The following is a 24,637-nucleotide window of genomic DNA, read 5'->3' on the forward strand; positions in this document are numbered from 1 at the left end:
GGTATAGCGCAACTACTCTGATTACAAGCTGTAACTGGAGACTGCTGAGCGCTAACAACTTCCATTGACGCAGTCACATGTTACCGTAGGTTAAAGATGACTTTCTTTATTTGATTTTCTTTTTGAAATACTTTTTGTGAAAGTGAGACTGATTGAATGATTAGGGTGCAGTGTGTATTCACACAAAAAATATATTGCTAACATGCACAGAGACACAAATGTTTTTTGTTTTTTTTCCCCCTCTGCACCCCTCGGATCGACTTGGGACCAGTCCTTGATCTACTGGTCGATCACGATCGACGTAATGGGCACCCCCGCACTAGAGCCTGTCACACCAATAGAGCAAACATGCTCACGTATACACGAGGAAAGATGTGATGTAGTGGTGCCACTATTGATTGTATGTGTTTTGGACCCTCAGGTGGAGGAGGCAAGAGGAATGGTCGCAGCAAGAAATGGAAGGAGATGCTAAAACTACCCCATATCAGCCAGTGTGAGGAGCTGCGTCGCATTATTGGTAAGACATTGGTTTGAGACAGAATGATAATGTGTCACGCTATGTCAAAGGGTTGGGTTGGCCTGCAGGAGGAAGCTTAGATGGGACTTCCTTCCTCTTTGGCGTCAACACCCACCCGTAGGCGGGACACAGGAAACTATTTGTGTATGAGTGTGTCTGACTCAAGGAATTGTCTGCTCAGCCATTTCTTTATGTCTGTTTTTTTTGTCTGTTCATATACCAAACTTGAGTTCTACAGTTTAGCTTTAGAGTAATGAGTAGGACTCCATTCATTAGCAGATATTTCCAGTCTTAGGCCCTGTCCACTAAACACTTTTTTTTGTTAGTTTCAATGTTTCGTCCAAATAGACCCTGCCCAAAAATTATAATTTTTTGAGAGCGGGTCTGATTGTGAATGGAGAGTATTCTCAAAATGCTGCCCCCACGATTCTGTGTGAACAAAACATGCCTCTCCTGAGATGATGTGGTTGTTCCAGTTCTCGCAAGACCATGCACGAAGACCGCCATCAGCAACAACAACAACAATGGTGGATCATTGTGTTGTATGTTGTTTGTACCTTGACCATGGTCTAAGTTCTCCCTTGTTTTCAGTCAAAACAAGTTTTCAATACCTGTGAGAATATTTTCATCCCACAGACTTTTATCTGTTTTTGTTGACTTCCTGGGGCAACAATGCAGCCGGGCTGGCATCTAAACGACAGCGTTTAACTCTTCGTGTGGACAACGTTGTTTATACAAAAGCTTTGTTTACACAAAACTTTTAAAAAAAACAAATAAGAAAAAGATTGGCTCCTTTTCCACGTGGATGGGGCTGAAAGAGACCCCATGGTCTCACGCATAATGTACGTGTGGTGTGTGCATTCACATGTAACACTGGGTCACGGCTTCCTCTGCTGTTGAAGCTCTAACCACACTCCCCAGCCCCACATTCACACCCCACCCTACTTTCTATCTGCCTCCCCCACTCACTATCTGCCTTTCTTTCCCTCATTTGGTCCTCCACTTCAGTGCGACAGGAGAATCAGGAAAAATTGAAAATTGGAACAAAAAAGCCTTTTACTATCAGAAAGAAAAGCACTGTCAAAGTTGCCAAGAAATTAGCTAAATGAATGGCAAGAGAAAAGCAGGGAAGATGAGTTGTGGATGTGGTTATAACACAAACCACAATGAAAGAAAACATTAAATGTATCGCTCAGGAATTTGTTTTAAAAAAAGCACGTACACTATCTGTCTCTTCAAGTGCGAAGAAAAAATGTTTAGTGTGTGTGCGTGCGTGTGTGTTTCTGCACTCAGCAGCTGCTAAGGGTTTCATACGTCACTGTTACATAGAGGCTATTGCGTAATTTCCCTATCACACACAGTGCAGTATCAAAATAATCTCCTTTGCAGACTTAAACACACTAACCACGTGGACACACACACACACACACACACACCTTGCTCATGTTTTCGCAGGGGATGGAAATACATTCCCTTCATTTCATACAGCCCTTATGAAATGAATATTTTCCAATATATTAACTGTAACATATTGTAATCTATTTTAATGTATTCAATGTCATTTCCCAATATATTTTATGTTTTAAATTAATTTATTATATATTGTCAATACATATTTTGTACAAGATATTATATATTGTTCATCATATATTGTTATATATTGTAATATATTGCAAAATATACAAATGATTGCCGCTTTTCATACAATGCAGTATATTACAAAATAATTTGTAATATATGCATTTATATAGTGCAAAATGTATGTAATTTTGCATTTATAAACAACTACAATCATGTATTACAATTTATATTGGACAATATATTAGTGATATATGTAAAGATACATGACCAATATATGATAAAATGTGTGTGTGTGTGTGTGTGTGTAATATATGGAAATACAGTATATGTCACAACTATATACAGATACATGTTTAATATTCATTCATTCATTCATCTTCCGAGCCGCTTGATCCTCACTAGGGTCGCGGGGGGTGCTGGAGCCTATCCCAGCCGTCTTCGGGCAGTAGGCGGGGGACACCCTGAATCGGTTGCCAGCCAATCGCAGGGCACACAGAAACAAACAACCATTCGCACTCACACTCACACCTAGGGACAATTTAGAGTGTTCAATCAGCCTGCCACGCATGTTTTTGGAATGTGGGAGGAAACCGGAGCACCCGGAGAAAACCCACGCAGGCCCGGGGAGAACATGCAAACTCCACACAGGGAGGCCGGAGCTGGAATCGAACCCGGCACCTCTGCACTGTGAAGCCGACGTGCTAACCACTGGGCTACCGGGCCGCCACATGTTTAATATATGATACAATATATTGTAAATATATGTGAATTATATGGAAACATATGAATATATGAGCAAATGTTTATATTAAACACGAAACACAAACTAATGGGTATATCAAAGGCCACCTTTATTCTTCATCAGCTCAAAAACAAATTCTGACAATGTGGAGGTAGAGGGGTAAATATTTTCAGTGCAACATTAAGTGGTGAAAAATCTTAATAGAGGTTCAACACCTTTTGCGTCACAACAACACCCATAACAAAAGTACAAGAGTGGAGAACTAACGTGACACCATAAGTTTTGATTAAAATTGTGCATTGAGGAGATTCCACACAATGTGCTGAAAAAACAGTTGTGGTGAATAGTCATACTTCTCAAACAATGCAGGATTTAAACACTGCGACATTCACCAAGTCACTTAGCTAGACAAAGTTCAGCAGTGAATAAGTAGCCTTGTGGCCCCACTCAATGTTTGCAAACATTCAGGTGTAATTGATATGTAGTGGCGGACTGCCAGTTCCACAACGGTTTCTGATCTAACTCGACAATTTAACCATAAAGGAGTGCAATTCTTTCTCTGAGTGACACTGCAGCTGTGACAAAAATTTTGCTAGTCACCCTTTATCCACTTATGGATAATCCATTTCGTGTAAACTTTAACATAGTGGGCAACATGCACATTAACATACATACAAACCATGCAAAATAAGTACAAAATGTGAATAATCGCTAATTCAAAGTTTTATATACTGCCGTTTGTTGTGCGACATTCAACCAGATATCTTGTCAGTAGCAGCCGCTGGGTCAAAGTCAATTATCCAGCTAACTGGAACGATGCTGGTTTTTTCTTTGTCAGGCCCTTTGACACAATTAACAAGGGAAAACCTATATTTTGACATTTTCACGAAAGACAACGTGTCACTTTCTTCTTGTTGTTTGATTATTGCGCCCAAATAAATAGATATGAAGTTGTCCCGCTCCTTTTCCACACCTCTACTAACCGATGCGTTCACCATAGCGCGGGCGCGAAACATAGCGCTATGATTGGTTGGTTGGTTGGTTGGTTTGGGATGACTGTTATGCGCATGCGCCATGGACGCTAAGCATTCTAGTAAAAGTAGTTTGATCTTATTTAGTCATTTTTCACATCACAACGTCCCAAGCGAGCTAGTGCCATTTCATTGCGATGAGGGTAAAACAAACATAGAGAATGGACTGAGTTCAACTGAAAAGGAATATGTCCTCCTGGATTCTGATAATACGGATATTCCAAGAAGAAAATGTATGCTTATTGATCTGCCAAAATATGCAAGCCTCTATGCATGCATATCTCCAAGATCCAGTGTGGAGGATTGAAAATGTCATGGCAAAGTACAAGCCAATTTTGTCAACTCCCAAAATAAATTGTAGTTTTGTAATATGTACCGGTACTATTTTTATTTTTTGTCATCATTGTATTTTCTTCCAAGGATACACTTATTTATTTGAGCATGAGAACACTTGACAGAACAATAAAAGGGAAAAAAAATACATGTAAAAACATTTCTGTTTACTAATGAAACTCGTGGGGGTAGGATGAAGTCTATTCTACTATCAGATTATGTAATTAAAATTATATATTTGATTATTAATTGCAATAGTTGTAAAATATATAGACAGACTAATACATGTGAAAAATATAGTGCCCTTTTTGGTCTCAATTGCAACACTTTTAAAAATATATTTATCAATATATACACATATATGATATACTACTTCACGTATTGCATGATATCTTCCAATACACGGTCATACCTCGGTTTTCGACCATAATCCGTTCCAGAAGGCTGTTCGAAAACCAATTTCTCGAAAAGCGAAACCACGCTCTTTTAAAAAAAAGTCTTTATTGAACACATCAGCTCACAATGGAACGCTACACGAGGAAGGGTCACTTCCACTCGTGTAAGGAAGGCAAGAGGAGTCAAGTGCGCATTCAAGTGCGCTCAGTTTGGTCGAGAAACGATTTTCAGTCGTAATCCGAGGCATAAAAAAACTCAACATTTTCGGTCGAAAACTGATTTGGTCGAGAACAGAGACGTTGGAAAACCCAGGTTTGACTGTATTGCAACATATTTTTGTTTCATAAGGGAGTGTAGACACTGATAGCAGTGTCTTTGTTGTGTCTTGATAATGTCAGGCATTTGGCCTTAGCCTTGACAAATAGGTCACTTCTAGGAATCCCAGATTGCATTATGGGCCTGTATATATATACACAGTGTGTGTGTGTGTATACTGTATATATATGTATATATATATTCTCCTGTTTCTGTAATAACTGTCTGTGCTTACTTTTTTGTGGGATATTTTCAATAAATTTTCCTCAGCATGATCAACAAAATGTTTGAAATGAAGTGACTACAAAATGGTTTCTGCATTATTTCAAAGTTGGCCAGAGAGTATTTTTTTTTAAAAGAAGGTAAGAAAGTGTGTTTTAGGGCTGAAAACCACCAAGATCAGAAGAAAAGGAAAAGCAGACAGAAAAATAGCTCGACTGCAAAATTATGTTGTATACTTGTTCTTATGTACCGGTAACTAAAGCATGCCTTTTGTTTTATTTGGTGACTTTGTTTGGCATTTGAATGTGTTGAATGTCACAGAAACACATTGACAATCAATTCTCGCTGTACATACTTATTTCTTCCACTCAGAAAGGGACTATACCAGTCTATGTGAGAAACAGCCCATTGGTCGGCTTCTATTTCGTCAGTACTGTGACACCAGGCCAGAGCTGAAGCGCTGCATCGAATTCATGGATGCTGTGGTAAGATTTTCAACAACCTAATTTTTCTGTCATAAAGTAAAATGACACAATGAACTATAAAGAAATTTCCCAATCAAGAATAAAAAAAAACGCCTTAGAATGTAAACATGCAACTTTTTTAAGCTATGACCTAACATATGGCGTTAGCATCATTACTGCTTGCAAATGGGACTGATCAAAAGATGACATGATTGATTGCTGCTTTCATCCGGTGGCTGACGGGTAGTTATTAGCAACTAAACTGCTAATGTTAAAGTGGTCAGGCTGTGCAAACTCTGCTAGCATTTTCATGCTTTCCACTTGATCACTTGGGTGGTACTTGTTTAAATGATTCAACAGCTTTTGTGTATTGCCTTGTTTTTAACAACATACCATGCACAAAGGCTTCCTCCTCCACGTCGCTCCGGAGATACTGAACTTCTCTTATCAAAACAGCTTCATTTTCGGAAGTCATGGCTGCGCGTTTAGCTGTACATTTGGTCAATTTGTTACCATTACTTTCTGTTTACTGATTTTTCTTTCAATTATTGGCCGATTCTTTTTATTTCAACTTGCAAACCAATGTTAGAAGGGGGACTCCAATGAGAATACATTTGCTCACAGCTCACAGGTCTGTTTTTGTGCGGCCTGATCCTAAATGGGCCATTGCATGTTACTGGACACCACTGCTTTAGCTGATCTTGGCAATAACATTGGGTGTTGGTTGGGTGGGAACGGGTCAATGAAGGAGGCAATTAGTGACAGAGATGGGCAGTCAGAAAACAGACCCCTCCTCTTCCTTCAAGTACTCATCCATCCATGAGGTCAAGCCCACGTCCTTTAGGGGAGCAGGCAAACACAGGCCTAAGACTATGTTTGGGTCCCCAGAGGTATGCAGCAAATGAAAACTGGGGCAAATCATGCTAATGTAAAATGTATTTTCCAACGTTTGAATACCTTCACTCCATATCATTTTTCATGGTAAGGTGAAAATTAATAAAGATTTCATGTCATTTGCATGATCCAGAGTCTGTTGGATGTTTAGGTGAGCTTGTTTCTGAACAAAAAAGAAGAAAAACAAAAACCGGTTGTGAACCGGTTGCCGGCCAATCGCAGGGCACACAGAGACGAACAACCATCCGCGCTCACACTCACACCTCGGGTCAATTTATAGTGTTCCACTAACCTGCCATGCATGTTTTTGGAATATGGGAGGAACCCAGAGTGCCTGGACAAAACGCACGCTGGCACGGGGAGAACATGCAAACTCCACACAGGAAGACCAGTGCTGGAATCAAGCCCTACACCTCTGCACTGTGAGGCAGATGTGCTAACCAATTGCCCACCATTTTCTGAACAACCAGTAGACTGAAGAATACTGACTTAGACAAAGGCCAGCTTTCTGATTTCTATTTGAAGCTGCCTGTAAAAAGCACTTGCCCCCACACCTCCTTCGTTAAAACATGAATTAACTGTGGCTAATCACGGTTGTTCAAGAGTTTTTCACCGACCACGCCCAAACGGGATTACCTCCCGATCTGTTCACTCAGTAAATCAATTACATTGAACTTGTCTGACAAAACGACATTTGCCAAAGGATCTCAAATAGCTGCAACAAAATACCACAATCCAAACAAATTCCAAAACCAATCGTTAATTACACCAGTCAGTCTCGAAAGGAGAACAAAGCCATTCCTAAAACTTCAGGACTCCAGCAAACCACAGTGAAAGCCATTATCCACAGAGAGAGAAACATGGCTCAGTGGTGAATCTTCCCTTGAGTGGGAGGATTTCAAAGGTTACCCCAAGAGCACAGCGATGACTCATTCAGGAGGTCACAACGGAATTCAGAACATCTATAGAACAGCAGGCCTCCATTGTCCTTGAGTGTTTTGAAAGGCGCTTATAAATAAAATGTGTTATTATTATTATTATTATTATTATTATTATTATTGACTCAGTCAATGTCAGTGTTCATGACTCAATTAGGAAGAGACTGGGTGAAAATGGCATCCATGGCAGTCCCAAGGCGAGAAACACCGCTGATGACTAATAACATAAAAGCGTGTCTTAATTATGCAATTTTTTTTAACCTGATTTCATGGTCTTTTTGGAAGGGCTGTGTCGTGTTACATCTAGTTTAGTGTGACACAGAATTACTAATCAAGAACATCATACGCATAGTCCAACATGGTTGTAGTGCGATAGTCTCGGGCTGCTTTGCTCATTCAGGACCTAGATGACTTCTGAACCATTAATTCTCCTCTTTACCAGAAACTCCTGAAGAAGAATGTTCAGCCATCAGTTTGCGACATCAAGCTGAAGCGCATTTGTATTCTGCAGCAGGACACAGCCAAAACATGCCAGCTAGTCAACTTCTGAATAGAAAAACAAAACATGATGGTTCTGTAGTGGCCTAGTCAATGTCGAGACTTGAACACAACCAGTTATTAGGTTTAGGTTGCAAATACTTTTCCACACAGAGGCGGGTAGCTCTGACGTACCTCCCCAAAATACATTGACCCGATAAAAACTGAATTTTATGTTTACAGCACATGGGTTATCTGCCATTTTAATTGGTCTGATCTTTAACATTACATTGGGTAAAACTGCATGAAAAAGGAATTGGAGAGCAAATAGTTTTTACTGCAGTCTAAATGTTGTGAGACAAATTTCTCTGTCCACGATAATTTTGCAAGTGATCTGCAAACAAAAAAATACTGATTACAACGAAAGAAAAACAATACCATCTTGTGTGTCACTTCCCTCACAGACCTCACAGCAGAGTTGCTGCTGCTAATCATGGTACTCAGTACTTCTTTGAGTTTCCATAGCTGGCCTCTGACGTGTGCAATGTTGGGATGATGTCAAGACTGTTGACGCAGGACTCCCCATTACTCATGCACATCCTGTGGCAAAAAAAGACTTAAAAGCTGTGCCAGTTGACCTCCAGTTGTAAAACCACAGTGGCCTCTCCCGCTGATATGTGTGAGGGCCCACTCAGTGTGACTTCTCTTTCATGATATCCTGTGACCCTCTCGTCCTCTCCTTCTTTCCTCTTTGTATCTCTCCTCTCTGTCTGCCGGCCTTCAATGGATTCCTTCACCCTATCTGTCGAGGTATGCAAAATGTCAGTGTTAGTCGGGATTGTTGTAATGTGTGTGCTCTTGCCTGTGTTCTCCTGACAGGCCATGTATCAGCTAGCTCCCGATGAGAAGCGGAGGGACTGCGGATTGAATGTTTTAGACACTTACTTCAATAATGGGGTAATTCATGTTAATACTCAATCCAGCCATTCTGCATGGTGGCATGTGTGTACCTGGCCCCTGTGTAATGCCCATTGTCAGAGTTCTTTCTGTTGCCCCCTTCAAGTCGGCAGCCCATCTGCCAGGCATACCCCAAGACGTGGTTGCTGGCTGCCGGGAGCGACTTGAACAGAGTCCTTGTAAGGAGCTCTTCAATGACTGCACCAAGTAAGTTTTCTCCACTTGTATGGCCCTTTGGATTACTTTTTTTAAGGCGATGTAACATGGGTCTAACTGAACTTCCTCTTTTAGAATGGATATATGCTTGTAATGAAAAGGAATGTTTGTCAGAGGCTTTCTGTATGACGAGTCTGCGCCCTCGCAGCTTAGTGGCACCAGCAGAACCGCTCTCCTTCACGGTTTGTGTTTGCACACTGTGTTGTGTGCATCCTGTCACTAGTGACGATGAGGCAGCTGGCACCTGCTGTGCAGTTTCACACACATACATAAAGAGGAAAAGTGATTGAAAAAGAGGAAAAAGTTCATTGGGCAAAGAGATCATCCGGATGGCTGGCATGAAAACAACTGCAGCCTCAGTGTTCACGCAGACACTCGTGTACACACGCGCACACTTGCAGGTGTTTCAGCTGCTGGTGTTGCAAGCCAGGAGCAAACAAACCGGGGATTATAAGACTGAACTTGCTTCTCATCACATGACTTGATTTGGAATTTGCCACACTTTTTTTTTCACTTGCTAAAATTTTCTCCCATTTGTATACCAAGACAACACTCAGGATAATTTGTACCGTTTACTTTTATGACACCGGTAAAATGTATTTTAACACATGTCCATTCCAATTTTGGCTTCTTTAATCACTCAATCAATCAATTTTAAAAATTCAAATTTCCAGAGGCATCCACACAAGACTCCCAGAACGCATATACTGTAAATTCTGGTAGGCCTTTTAAAATGTACTCCAGAATTTTCAGTGTGATAAGCTGCTTCAGAAAACTATTATAGGAAGCAAAACTAAAAATCGATACACTGACAAGTTGGGGATGTATTTTATTGTGTTTGATTTATTTTGCATTGGTTCTTGCTGCTGGAGGCTGTAATCTTGCTGCTGGAGGCTGTAAATTTCCCCATTGTGGGACGAATAAAGGATATCTTATCTTATCTTATCTTCACTGTTGTCTCCAGCCAGGTTGGCAGTGCAAATGAGAATCTGGTCTCGATTGCCTTACCTGATAAATAAAGTTTAAATAAATTATAAGTGGGTGGCAAAGCAGCGCAGTGCAGAAACAACACGATATTTGTTAGCGTTTCAAAATGGTACCAGTACACTATTTTTACTTACAATCCCTGGTGGAACTTTGACTTCAATACAGAATTCTTTCTCAATTTATCTTTTTTTTCTGTGGGAAAGCCCAAAGGAAAGCATGGTGCTGCTGGAAGCATGACATTTTCACGTTTGGTTGCAGACCAGAAATGATTTGTTCACTCACGGGTTTTCCTGCATTGCTGTGCAACTTTTTGTCATGCCAAGTTCAAACGGGTATGCTTGTCCATATCACACATATTAACGTATCTATTTTTTTTCCTCTCTTCTTTTCCTCTTGCTCTGCCTTCCTCAAACAATAGCCATATTGTAGCAATGTTTATTTCTGCTCCCAGTGGTGTCTGTCAGGGGCTGGGCACCCAGCCAACGCCTGCTCAACTCCTCCCTCACTAAATGTCTGTGAACTGTTCCAACCTCTAAGACAAAGTCTTGTCTATTGACCTGATAACTGAGCTTTGATAACATAACTTTATTGCGGAAGGGGAGAGTTGCGACCAGAACCTGGTATCCCCAAAACATGCTGTTTGTGTAACAAACACAGTTATATATGTTTGGGGTTATAGAGCAGATCACCACATAACAATAGTTTCTCATGACCAATATCGGTTCCTGCTTTAAGCTCGTATCTTACTGAACAGTGAATGCTTATGACTGCTTGTGAATATAGCAAATTTGGGGGTTTCATCAGGGTTCGTAAAGCAAGGCTGGGCAATCAACAGAATGTTGCCGGTTCATGATCATCAGCGGCCTGAGCCAAACTGTAATTGTCAGTCGCTCATGTTATTTCAACTGCACTTATGTCATTGCTTTGGTCAGTAAATTTCACTGGTCTTCCAGTCTGTATATCGCTACCTTATTTTCACGACCATACGGCGCACCATATTAAAAGGCGCACTGTCAGATACAGTTGCTATTTCTGTATTTAAGACATGCACTGTATTATTGTACACAGGCGTGGTAAAACATATGCTAGATAAAAAAATATATGGAAGCATCCATGCACGCGAGCATATATTTTTAAAACGGCAGCAGGAGCAAAACTGAGTTTGGATGTAGTTTGATGTATTTAACATTGTACTCAAGTTATTTTTTTTTTATTGTTTTATTAATCGTCATGCTCAAACCCATAAAGTCCTAATCTTCTGTGTCCGAAATGAACAGCTGAGCAAGTTCACAATCAAACATGTTCCCTCATGTCAGTCAGTCTCGTTGCCGTTGAGTTTAAAATGGCTGACCTTACCCAGAATCCCACTCCGCCATGAAGCCCAGGGTAAAATCCAATCCAAGTCGCACTCTACAGGCTATAAATACTTTGTCGTTGAAGTTTTCTTATTTTTCTTCTCCTTCGTCTTCTTGTTACATTGGCGGATTATAGCTCTTTGGTGCCTACTGCCACCTACTGTACAGGAAGCTCAATACGTGTCCATACATAGTCAATGGAAGCAACCTGCTTGGATTGAACCTCGTGAACACAGACATTAGACAGGCGGGGCCTGGAGTGTTTCTGTTAGTTGTCAGCAAAACGGGCATCCCTCAAGTGATTGACTGAGCGGTCCATCGGTGCTTGACCCGTTTAGTGGCAATTATACTCGCAGACAAATTCCACCTCCGTCACTGCTTGGTCCATTTTCCATTTCTTGCTAACATTCTCACAAACATTTTCAACCTATTATGAACTCTGACAAAAACCCCAAATTTGCTTAAACATGCAATCCCTGAGTGAGATATCATCTTCACAGACAAAACCGTTCATATCTGCAATATGAACAATATTTCTCACAAAAGAGAGCCGACATTGATGTCATATATTACTGGGATCTGTAATGACATATGTTTGCTTTTACAAAGCAGTCATGGTGCTACTTTTGTGGAAATTTTACCACATCTGGAGCCAATATCAACCACAGTTTCCTCATCTTATTTAGCTATGAAACACTCGCAAAATGTGCAAGGGAAAGTCTCCTTTCCATAGGAGTGTTTTTTAAACGTATTTTTAGACTAGGAAAACAGCAGGCACTTCAGATGGTTTGAAGAAAGTTTTTTTTGTTGTTGTTGTAGATCACATTTTGTCTTAGTGAAAAGTTCTTATTAGTACTGAGTTTTTATCATTTTTTATTTGTTTCTAGAACGATAAATATTGTAAAACATTTGTGTGTGCGCGCTGCCATGCATTCATAACACTTTTGGAATGGGAAACATAAGGGTTTTCTTGACCTTCTAGGTATTTTAATCACCATGTAGTCAAAGCAGTTGAAGACATCACACCCATGACAGATATCCAGGGTCAAGTTAACTTTTAGTGACAGTTGACACCTTCAAGAAATTTCTGTGTTGCCACCTTTTTCACCAATGTAGCATGAAGCCAATTCGCTAAATCCTTTGAGCTACACACAGTGATTTCTATAGAATATATATTTTTATTTTCCTTAAAACATTGCTGCTGTCAAATGTATGTCAAAAATTGTCTAAAGCATTTCTTCTTTGATCAAAACATTTCTATTTCCCCCCAGAATAGTTCGTGATTATCTAAGTGGCGCACCATTTTCCTCCTACCAGGAGTCTATGTACTTCTCTCGCTTCCTGCAGTGGAAATGGTTGGAGAGGTAAGAAGTTAGTCTTGTTGTGTAGCATCCACTGTGGTTATTTACTGTAGGTTGTTGCATCAGAACGGTTACTTAATACAATTATGATACTGGAAAAACATTGATATTCAGTCCAGACAAAGCTAATGTTGGACATTTGAACCATTTTAACCAAAATTTTCAAGTCCTTCATAAACTGAAATTAAATGCTGTAAGATCCTACTACATTGTAGGCCTCTAAGGTCTGTGAGAAATAAGGTGGAACCTCTTTCCTTCATGTTGGTTGACATTAGTTACCTGGCCATACATTACCGAGTCAGAAGCAATTAGACATCCAATTAATAATTGTCATGACTGATGAGTGTAATGAAGGAACTCACCATGCTTCTGACTATTTACAACTTGAACTGCATACCAATATACAAAGAAATCAATCAAAAACACACACATAACCTAACTTTTTTCCCGCCACGTAACTAGCATAAGTCAGCTAACCAGTTGTTGACTTGTTTACTAGCTAGCAGCTTACATAAGAAGCTAGCAACTTAGGAATTCACTCCCAATATACTTGTCTTAATGATCTTTGTTCATAATATACCGCTGTGCCCCCTCACAAAAAATGGGTGTTGCCAAATGCCCTGGTGCAACCAACTGAGAAAGTTTCGTAGCATCAGTTCTATGAGTGTAAAGGTTGATGTAAAGCCCCGACTCCTTCCCTTGTATGAAATGCTCATCTCTCAGAATTCTCACAGGCAATGTACCATCAATGGTTTAAAGAGCTTGAACCATAAAGGAAAGGCAAACATTCTCTCCTACTTCTTCTACTCAAAACACAAGTGTGGCGCTTCTTATTGCTGACTCTGTTTGAATATTTAATAATGAATGATCATTTGCATCATGGCAGGAAACAGAAGTGGTGTGAATAAATCAGTGTCATTTAGTGTATTGTTCAGTCTCCAGCTTCACATGACTTAGCTGCCATTCATCCTATCTTTCCATTCTAGGCAACCAGTAACCAAAAATACCTTCAGACATTACAGAGTACTAGGAAAAGGTGGATTTGGTGAGGTGAGTGTCTTCAAAATAACATTTATACTGATGCGGTGGTGAATTCCTTTTAAGTAACCTTTCGGCCTTGTTCAGTCTGCCAGCTAAAATGCAAATTTCAGCCCATCCAGATTGAAACTGGACACCTCTTTTCCAGTCTGAACAGTCACAAACAAATTCCGGATTTTTGCAAGACTGATTGAGACCACTTTCTGGAGTTAGTTTCATATCAAATTTGTACATGAGGAATCTGATTGGAATCAGATATGCTTGCAGTCTGAATGCACCCTTAGGGGTGACACGACGCCTTTCATGAGCGTACTCAATCGAATATAGTAAAATCCTGTGGTTTCATGTTGACTTACTTTCTAACACCAACTTGTTTGTTTTTGTGTCCATGCTACTTGTTATTTCCAGGTTTGTGCCTGCCAAGTACGTGCCACCGGTAAGATGTACGCCTGTAAAAAGCTGGAAAAGAAACGAGTGAAGAAAAGAAAAGGTGAAGCAATGGCACTAAACGAAAAACGAATTTTAGAAAAAGTTAACAGTAGTTTTGTAGTAAGTACTACCTTTTTCTTCTTCAATCTTTCAAGCAAATTGTATCATGCGTGTGTGCGTGTGTGTGTGTGTGTGTGTGTACGCGCGTGTGTGTGTGTGCGCGTGTGCGTGTGTGTGACTACAAATGGAACAAATGGCATATTTGCAAAAAAATCCTCATGAGCAATCAATTACATAGCTATTTTGCATTTTGATCTCCACAGTTTTCAGTGTGCCTCTCAGGTCCAGTGAAAAGAAAGCAAATGTAATGAAACTGTACATGTGAAAACAAATCACATGCCACATGGTAATTTTGAGCAGCTGCAGGTAATTCTAGGCTGCAGCTGTACTGCTGATGAGGATTTTGCAAACATGCTCACTTTTATTTCATTTGCAGTTTATCTTTTGGGAATGCTTATAAAATGGTTACATTATGGGAATGCCTGTAAAATACTCATTTAATGTGACTTCTTGGTGAATATGACATTGGTACTGATTTCAGTTCAAGTGCAAAGCAATCAAATAATTTCGTCCGAGAGGGAAACTACACCCTTAATAAAGACTCTTCTGTTTCACTGAAGCATTTTTGAAAGAAAAAAAAAACAACTTAGGTTAAGAGTTACACCATCCCGAAATATGAATGCATATATACTGTATGCTAAATAACAGTGTCTGCAGATTGACAACAGCGCTGCATGTTTACTTCAGAAAAGAGTTGTGTGTCTTGTTGCAGTGACATTGAGTCTTTGATGGAATTTGGTGGCCCACAACACACTGCACACAGAGTGCAGACGAAAGCAGTCGAGTGGGTCCCTTTGAGTATGTGTAACAGAACCTAAACCACCCCTTTCTAAAAATCATTAACCTGCCTCTGTACCACCATGCCGAATGCTTTTAATAGTGCTGTTTCATTTGGCTGATTTTACGACTGAGCAATTCTATAAACTGAGGCATAGTCAAGAACAAGTGGTCATATTTGGCTGCCACTTGAAGAGCAAGTTTGAGCAGTTTTTTTTGTGAGTCAACAAGCTTTCCATTTCTTGTGTGCTGGGCCAAAGCACTGATGGGCAGGAATGTGAAGCTGGCAGTCCTTAGCCTAAGGGGACATCTGGAAACGTAAAGGCGAGTGTAATTAATGGCTTTGCTTCTCAAATTAAGTCGGGGATATGTACGTTTAACCTTTATTTTTTCAATGTCAGGTGCCCCTTAAAAATCTGACTCAATAGGAAAAGAAACTTAACTTTTGACAGTATTTTTCTTGTTAGAATTATTGTTTGACAGACAAGGTTATTATAACAGATGTGTCTTTATTTCTATTGAAACAAATGGGGTGTTCACACGGCAACATTTGCTCCGGTGATGCGCCAGTAGAGCGTTCACATGTGCAAAGTTACGCCGGTATAGCCCCTGAAAACAGCTTACTCCGGAGCAAATTTTTAACCCACCTCCCAGAGGTGTGTTAAATTTGCTCCAGCAAATGCTCGTTTGCAGGGCAGCGCCGATGTAAAATGGTACGTGTGAACGCTACAATTTGCTCCGGAGGAAATGCTCGTTTGCAGGGGGGGAGTAGCCTTGCTACGCGTGAGAAGAGTTGATTACCTACGGTGAGAATGCATTGCTTTCGTGCTCTGTTGTACTTCCGTCATGTGTTTGTTTAATAACGACACAAGACATGGCTGGTAGCGGTGCCTTGCCTCTTGTGTTATACCATCTCAACTAGAACGGGAGGGTGTGGGGGGATAGTCCCCAAACATCATCTTTCCTTTTGTTGGAGACTGGACTGTCTCTGAGTTGTTTGTGTAGTTTGTTCCTTTGTTGTGTGTTCACAACCCCCCCTCCCCCCCATAGAATTTATTTCGTGATCTCCTCTCTTGATTTTCTGTTTGGCGCATTATATATTTGCTTTTCTGAGTTTCATTGAAGTCATCGTTGATTTACATTTTCGGGGGCGGTCATTCTACGCCTCTCGAGCAGAAGGCACGGAGACCCAGAAGGAGAAAGACGTGCCTATATAGCAGTTGATTTAGTTGTGTATGTTTTATAAAAGAACCAACACGGCAGCTCTTTGTTTTCTATCGTTTTGCAACATTGCAGAAACTGCCGTGTGACCGCATGTGGTGCTGCACCGGTGCTACGCCGGAGTTAACACGCTCAGCGGCTTTGTACGTGTGACCGCTCCACAAAATTTGCTCCGGTGTAAAATATATCGCCGCAAAATACATTGGTGCAGCACCGGTGCAAATGTGTGCCGTGTGAACACCCCTATAGTTAAGCTTCCAAATGGGATCAAAAACTATTATCAAAAAATGTTGATTTCCATTTTATGTCTAATGTGGTTTGGGTCCATGAAACACAGCATGACTGCTCGCAGCTTATACACATTGAAGTTTATGGCAGAGCATCTCCATGTTCTCCATTTAAAGCCAATAGTTGTTTGAGTTGTTACATTGTGATGATGGGTGAGCTATGTTGAGTGTCTTGCCAGAGTGAGTCATGCTGCTCACTCACACACACACGCACGCACACGCAAGGAGAATGGAGTGGGCTTGTTGCCGACCCTTACAAGCTTGTGTCACCTGGGATTGACATGGTTCTTTTCGCGCACGTTTGTGTGTTCGTTCTCTGTGCTGCAGGCAGAACTGATGACTCGTCATGTACCTCTCTATCTAGAAGAGCTGCTCTGTTGCCAAGCAACACTGACCAAACAGCAGTAGCAAGAAGAGTCAAGTGCTCTCTGCAACCCCTCATCGCTCTCTCCTGTTCTTTGTCTTTTTGATCGGTGCTCTCTATTAGTCAATAGATATTGTTACCTGATGTTTTCACGTTTTAACTCGTTGCCGCATGTAATGTGTGTATCAGGAAATTTCTTAACTTTGGCCACCCCATTGCCAGCAGTTGAGCAAAGAGCAGCTCACTTGACTAACTTGGGTGCCACATTGATCACTTTCCAAATCCAAGATAAGAACACTATTGTTCTTGCCCAACATCGATTTTAAATGAAAAGCTCTCTTTTAAATCAGATGTTAATTTCCCAAAGACCTCTTGAAGACAGCTCTGAAAATATTAATTGGACACGAAAATATGTTTGCTTTCAGGAAACATCGTCTTCTCTCCTGCCAAAATAAACACGAGGGGTCAGTTGCCAAAGACTGGTAGTGTCTTGTTTATCCTGCTGTCCCCCGAAATGCTTTGTTTGTTGGGGGTGCCCATGATATCTCACAGGAATTTTCCCACACCCTCTTGTGGACGGTTACTTTCGACCCAAAGCAGTATTCCTCCCGATGGCTATAACATCCTGCTTGTAAAACGCTGATACACTCAAACACATACACAATACCCAGCATGTCATTGACCCTCAGGGGAGTGAAGGGACGGTTGGTGGGAATAATGAGGGGGAAAAGAGAGCTCAAGAAGAAGGGAAGATATTAGCATACGGAGGGAAAAAGATGCTTCTTTGTAACTCAATCTTGGTCTTGACATTTAAAATTCATTGACAAATGAATTGAGAGAGCCTCTTCATTAGATCATAAATCAATCAGAGCTTGGTCTAGAGCTCTGAAATCTCTAAATCTTAATCTTAACCAGTAATTTTGAGGAAAAAAAAGTTTGTCCTTGGTGGGAACAGTTTGGCAAAACCTGCCTTCTGTTTTGTCTTGACCAATGAACAAAGCATTGTCCAAAAGGCATGGTTGGTTGAGATGGATTTGGAAGAATCTCATCTAGGGGTGTGCATTTCTCCAGTGAAACATGTTTCCATAAGTATCTCGATACACCGCGTGATTTAAAGACGGTTTAATTCTAAAATGGAGCGTTTCGATTCGGTTCGATTCAGTAGGATTTCTATTCAACATGTTTGAGAGAGAATGATGCAATGAGTTACCGTATTTTCCAAACTATAAGCCGCTTTGAACCATGCGTTTTTTCATGCACTGTGTTTTATTTCAACATTTTTACTGATGAGGTTCACAAGGTTTACCCAATGTCTCATTACATTTGACCACTGAAATTACCATACACATCAAAAGTGGGCCAATGAAACTGTCATGAGTCCACCCTCATACTGAATATTCATCAGCCGTTTGCGGTTGGAGTGCGCACACTGGCTGCCTGAGAAACACATCAGCTTGTGTGCATACGCGGTACGCGGCTGTGTAGGTTCAAATTTAGATGATCATAGAGCGGCAATAATAAACATCTTGAGTTGAATTAAATGAGCATATGAAATAAGTGCAAAAAATTCAGCCATCTCTGCCCTACAACCCGATCTCTTTTTTTTTGTTTGCCGTCAAGCGACTCCCACCATTGGTGGCAACGGATGACTGGAAATAGCATTTCTAGCCACGGCGTGACAACCCATGTGTCTCCCAAACACATTAACAAACGGGTTTCCAAAGGCTACACTGCCACATAGTTATGCGTATCGCTGCCTGACGACGCGCGATGACAAATTGGCATCATATGACAACAAGAGAGAGTCTGAGAGAAGTTTTGGGGCATTGTTCTGGGGGGAGGTTAGCGTCTATGGTGTTACGGGTAAATCAACGTTTTTAGCAATCCATCAACATCTTTCTTTGCAAATATGCCATGTTGTAACATGAAGACACGCGGCTATTCATACGAAGTGGATAATATCTGTAGAAATTAGTTTTCTAGCTAAATTTAGCTGTTGTGGCTTTAATTCAATTCATTCTCTCCAATAAAAGATTATTCGATACATGGCTCGATTTCTTATTAAAGTGCAAAGATTGGTTTTGCTTTAATGCAGTCACATCTTTTAAATCCGAACTTCTTTTCCAATTCAAATCTTTTTTTCTTTTTTTTTGGTTACACCTCTAATCTCATCAAACACATTGGGATGAACTTCAACCTAGACTATTCACCAGGGCCCACTTATACAAGATCTATCACATCAGACCTCTGTCCTTACTTTCTTCTGGATTGTATAATGAATGAAAAACAACAACAACAAAAATCCAACTTCATTTCATTCATTCATTCATTCATCTTCCGAACCGCTTGATCCTCATTAGGGTCGCGGGGGTGCTAGAGCCTATCCCAGCTGTCTCCGGGCAGTAGGCGGGGGACACCCTGAATCGGTTGCCAGCCAATCACAGGGCACACAGAGACGAACAACCATCCACGCTCACACTCATACCTAGGGACAATTTAGAGCAGTGGTCACCAACATGGTGCCCGCGGGCACCAGGTAGCCCGTGAAGACCACTTGAGTAGCCCGCCAGTGCCTGGACATTGTGATTTGCTAGTAGAAATTATGATTTAAAAATGCAAACATTGGCAGTACTGTGAGACATTTCGAAACACGATCAAAGTCTGACAATTTAAATCATCAAGTATTAAAAATAACACATCCTCATATTATTGAAGGTATTTTGGACAAATATGTTATTTCAGACGTGTATCAATTTGGTAGCCCTTCACACAATCGGTACACATGAAGTTGCTCTCACCCTCAAAAATGTTGGTGACACCTGATTTAGAGTGTTCAATCAGCCTGCCACGCATGTTTTTGGAATGTGGGAGGAAACCGGAGCACCCGGAGAAAACCCACACAGTGCCGGGGAGAACATGCAAACTCCACACAGGGAGGCCGGAGCCGGAATCGAACCCGGTACCTCTGCACTGTGAAGCCGACGTGCTAACCACTGGACTACTGGGCCGCCCCAACCTCATTTCTTTTTTCCATTTTTACTTCGTTACAGCTGTGGCTCGTTGTCTACTATTGTCTATCCATTGAATATCTGGAAGACTGAATTAAATACCTTAAAAAACTTTATTATTAATGTGTGGGAGTTTTCAGTCGCTGAGTATAAATTCTTATTCTGGCGAAAAAAATGTCTACATTACATTATGAATCATATACTGAACCGTATGTTGGCATGTGAATGGTTTATAATGATTCTGCCCTCGTCTCTTACCTCCTTTTTTCTGTCTATGTCTTCCACCCCTATTTGTCCCACATGCAACTCCTTTCTCGCCCTCCTTGCCACCTCTATCCCAATTTGCCCCTTTTCCAGGTTAGTTTAGCATATGCCTATGAGACCAAGGATGCCCTGTGCCTGGTGTTGACGATAATGAATGGTGGTGACTTAAAATTCCACATCTACAACATGGGCAATTCTGGCTTTGATGAGCAGAGAGCCATCTTTTACGCTGCTGAGATCTGCTGTGGCCTTGAGGACCTGCACCGTGAGAGAATAGTCTACAGGTTAGCAAAGATGGGCCTGGGGAGTTAACCAAGTTCATACTCTCTCTCTTTCACGATCAATTGCTTCAAACACCAGATTGGCATTGTATCATTTGTCAAAATGATAATGTAAGTAGTTAAATAAATCACAAAGAAATCTGGGGGTGCTATTAGTATTCAAGGTGGAACACTTAACACCCGGCACCACGTATAAAGACTAGGCGACTGTCGACTAGTGACTGATGTGCAACGTTACGACACGTCGCCGTCTTAGCTGAACATTTGCCTAGGTGCTGATAATGTTGTTATCTAAGGTTAGTCTGTGTGAATGCTGCAGCTCTGCTTACCCTTTGGCTTTGAAATAATAATGTTTCTCGGTAGTCCAGGGGCCGAACTTTGGACATGACCTAAAATGGCGGCTGCCTGCCCAGGCTAAGTCATTTGTGGAAAAAAATCTTGTGCCACTATTATGTAAATTAGGTGCATTGCAAATTTCACAAGCTGGCAAAATTCAGAATGGTTTGCTTGTCTCTTAATTACTGAAGTCATCTTCTGTTTGGTCGTATTTTATGACTACAAAATGAAGAGTTCTGTCACAATATGTTGATTTGTGTCTTTTTCCAGGGATTTAAAACCTGAAAACATCCTTTTGGATGATCGTGGTACGTCCTTGTTTCTTCTTTCAGATCATCTACTGTATGTTTGGCAAGAGGGACTAATTTGCATACCGGCGTTGTTTAGAATAAGCCAGCAAGAAGAATTGAGTACCGTAAATCGGCAGTGACTAAATTCAGTGTATTTTGTGCAAACACTGCAGCGTAGTGAATCCAATTTTGTACTGGGCTAAGTCATATCTTCATAGTTTGCTCCCTCTGAATGCTTTGCTTCTAAAATCCATGTTAAATCATAAGGATTATTATTTATTGACCTATTATCATAGTTCTGTGAAATCGTACTTTGTTGTAATATACTGTAAATGTGTCCATCTTCCTTAGGGCACATCCGCATTTCAGACTTGGGTCTTGCTGTGCAAATTCCTGAAGGAGAGACGATAAGAGGAAGAGTAGGCACTGTTGGATACATGGGTATGAAGTGGACTTCTTCTGAAATGCAGTATCACCCTGCCAATAAGTTTGACCCTACCCCCTGTCAAACTACCATTTCCAGTTTTTCTTCATCCTTCCTTCCACAGCTCCCGAGGTAATCCAGAATGAGAGTTACACCGTTAGTCCAGACTGGTGGGGCCTAGGCTGTCTTATCTTTGAGATGATTCAAGGCCAGTCACCCTTTCGCAAGCGCAAGGAACGTGTCAAGCGGGAGGAGGTGGACAGACGAGTGCGTGAGGATCCGGAGGAGTACTCGGATAAATTCTCTGAAGAAGCAAAAGATATCTGCCGCCAGGTGAGGGTGAATGGATAAAAGTTATGGTTGTTTGTTGCATGGTTAAAAAGAAAATAAGTTCTCGCTTTGGATGTAGTGACTTCAGTTCAGTATGCTGGCAATGTGGTATATTGCATTTATCAGTAAAATAATAATTAGCTGAGGTTTTGCCTTATTTGCAGCAAATAAGGTCCTGGCATTAATGCCTTTAATGACATCAATTGACTCAAATTTATTATAATTGGTGAGTTGTTGTCAGTATATGATGTCAAGATATACAGCACTCTCAGCCCAGTATGGCACACACTTTGTATTTTGAGAAAATTGTGGAGGCCACCAAAATAGTGTATAACCGTGTCACTGCTTGGCATCCTATCATCAGTCTTATGGAAAGTAGACCAAGCAATCTAAAGAATGCAGCTACACAGTGCACACATTGTAGTAGTTTGATGAGGCGATCGATGATAGCACAATAGGCTGAAATACACTAAATGTAACTCGAACAAAGCTTGTGTTCTTTTAATTAACAGCCGCACACAAAACAACACCCAGCAGAGGGCCAGATAGCCTTCATTGTTGCCCTTTGTCGACTGCTGATACAGTCCACCTGACCCCTCTGTGTGATGTCATACTGCCCCCTCCACACACACACACACACACACACACACATGCAACACAATTTTCCCCTGGAATTTACTGCCAGAAACCATGCTGTCATGAGCTGAACTGAATTTTAAATTGCTTGTATGCATTGGGGCATTTGTAGCCATGTCAATGTATTCTGTTTTTTTCGTAAATAAATTTTCCCTGCAAACCCACTCATCAGTGGAACAAGAGAGAGCTACTGAGCATATCTGTTTGGGAGCCAGAGCGGATGAAACGTTTATTTGCGTCCTGCTGTGGAACATTCTGACCTGAGGTTCAATAGATTAGACGACTCCCCGGAGGGAGGATGAGTGGGGAGGGCAAGAAGAAGAAAAGTTTCTGTACAAAAAAAATTACATCGAGGAGAAAAGTAGGGGATGGGGAAGAAGTCATGGAAGAGATGAGCTTTTTCTCAATTCTTTTCAAATGATTATGCAATTTTTTGGGGAGGTCTGTTATTGGCTTTGTTTCGATTTGTTGCTAACAACTGTTGTCATAGGCGAAGAGACAAATGAATTTGCATCTTCATTCATTTACATATTAGAAATAAATTCACAAAAATAATAAGGGAGCCTAAAATAGTCAGGTGACGTGAGTTGAGAGCAGAAAGTGACAGGGAAACTGGGGGAGAGTAGTGCACTCACAACTAAACAAAGGTGAACTGGAGAGGTGTGGTGGAAAACTGCACTCATCCACTTCATGAAGCCCTCTGTGCTGGAGGAGGTGTGGAGGGAAATATATACACGCTCTCAAACAGCAGCAGTGCTTCTAGTCGTCATTGTGTTGCATTAACCCGTGACTGCGTGAGTTATTATGCATTGGTGGGCTTCATTGAATTTTGTGCAGTTAGATACATTTAGTTAAGAGGGTGACCTGCAAGCCATTTAGTGTACATGCATGCGTTTCAGAATAAAACCTCGAGTATAACATTGGGCTCACTTGCCCTTCCTTCTGTTTTCTACTTCTTTGGGTCAGTCAGCCTTAATGTCCAAGTACATTATCTATCTGATGATCATTTTTGTTTGTCTCCCTCCTATTAGCTCCTGGCTAAAGATCCTAAAAATCGTCTCGGTTGTCAGGGTCGCGGCGCCATAGAGGTCAAGCAGCACTCGATCTTCAGGAACATCAACTTCAAACGATTGGAGGCGAACATACTAGAACCTCCTTTCAGCCCAGATGTAAGAACAGCACGCGTGCGGACGCGCACACACACACGTATACAAGAAAAAAAAATCACCTTGTCACCACTGCACTTCACTTACCAACTATTTAGCAAATCTTTCTGGGTGGTTTAAAAAAAAAAAGGCCGTGGATGTGATTTTATTTTAAATCTAAAATCAAACTGACTTGCATGAAAGAAAAAACATCTCTCACAGAAATGAAAATGGAGTAGTAGAACTATGCAGTGGTGAAGTTGCACTGTTCTTGAAAGAGAAGCTGTTCACCCAGAGAATTGTTTCTTTTTCAGTCTTATTTATTTATAGTCTTATAAATAGACTGGCAGAGAGAATGTAACGGTCCTCAGAGGTTAAACCAATATTTGCTAGTACAGAATGCTCATCTGTTGCTGTGCACGATTTTACTGGTGTGTAATTGGGGCCACGGTGACAGTGGAATCGGGATTTCCCCATTGATTATTATGGGCCTGATTAATCAAGATTATTATTTGAGTCATTTCCAATGAACCGCTCCCTGGGGGTTAAACTTCTACAGCTTTTTTTTTTTCACGGCATGCTCCTGGTCTTCCCTCTTCTGTTAGCCTCGGGCTGTGTACTGCAAAGATGTCCTTGATATCGAGCAGTTCTCCACTGTCAAAGGTGTGAACCTTGACCCCACCGATGACGACTTCTACCACAAGTTTGTCACAGGAAGTGTCTCCATCCCGTGGCAGAATGAGGTAACTGCAGGATCTGGACACTGGGATGATGTCATTTTTCCCACAGCTTGCAGTACAGTACACGCCTACCTTTGTGTCAGTGAAGGGAGAATGTTAGATATACGCCGACCAGCCATGACCACTTGCACCATATTACATAAGGATAGCCAATATAAGAG

General features: G+C 41.1%; 1 protein-coding gene across 3 annotated transcripts in view; it reads left to right on the forward strand.

The window, feature by feature from the left end:
* grk4 (G protein-coupled receptor kinase 4) overlaps positions 1-24,637 on the forward strand; it is a 46,829-nt gene that overhangs the window by 20,717 nt on the left and 1,475 nt on the right. For 2 of the 3 annotated variants that reach the window (XM_052084960.1, XM_052084959.1), the window contains exons 2-14: positions 422-517; positions 5,510-5,622; positions 8,790-8,867; positions 8,974-9,074; positions 12,697-12,789; positions 13,773-13,836; positions 14,233-14,373; positions 20,388-20,578; positions 21,182-21,219; positions 21,553-21,642; positions 21,750-21,958; positions 23,623-23,760; positions 24,342-24,479. In XM_052084960.1, coding sequence (XP_051940920.1) covers positions 422-517; positions 5,510-5,622; positions 8,790-8,867; positions 8,974-9,074; positions 12,697-12,789; positions 13,773-13,836; positions 14,233-14,373; positions 20,388-20,578; positions 21,182-21,219; positions 21,553-21,642; positions 21,750-21,958; positions 23,623-23,760; positions 24,342-24,479 — 1,490 coding nt within the window. Of the gene's footprint in view, positions 1-421; positions 518-5,509; positions 5,623-6,730; positions 8,721-8,789; positions 8,868-8,973; positions 9,075-12,696; positions 12,790-13,772; positions 13,837-14,232; positions 14,374-20,387; positions 20,579-21,181; positions 21,220-21,552; positions 21,643-21,749; positions 21,959-23,622; positions 23,761-24,341; positions 24,480-24,637 lie in introns of those variants that run through there. The other variant, XM_052084961.1, reaches the window with a different exon arrangement.

Source organism: Hippocampus zosterae, chromosome 13 (genome assembly GCF_025434085.1).
Source record: "Hippocampus zosterae strain Florida chromosome 13, ASM2543408v3, whole genome shotgun sequence".
NCBI lineage: Eukaryota > Metazoa > Chordata > Actinopteri > Syngnathiformes > Syngnathidae > Hippocampus > Hippocampus zosterae.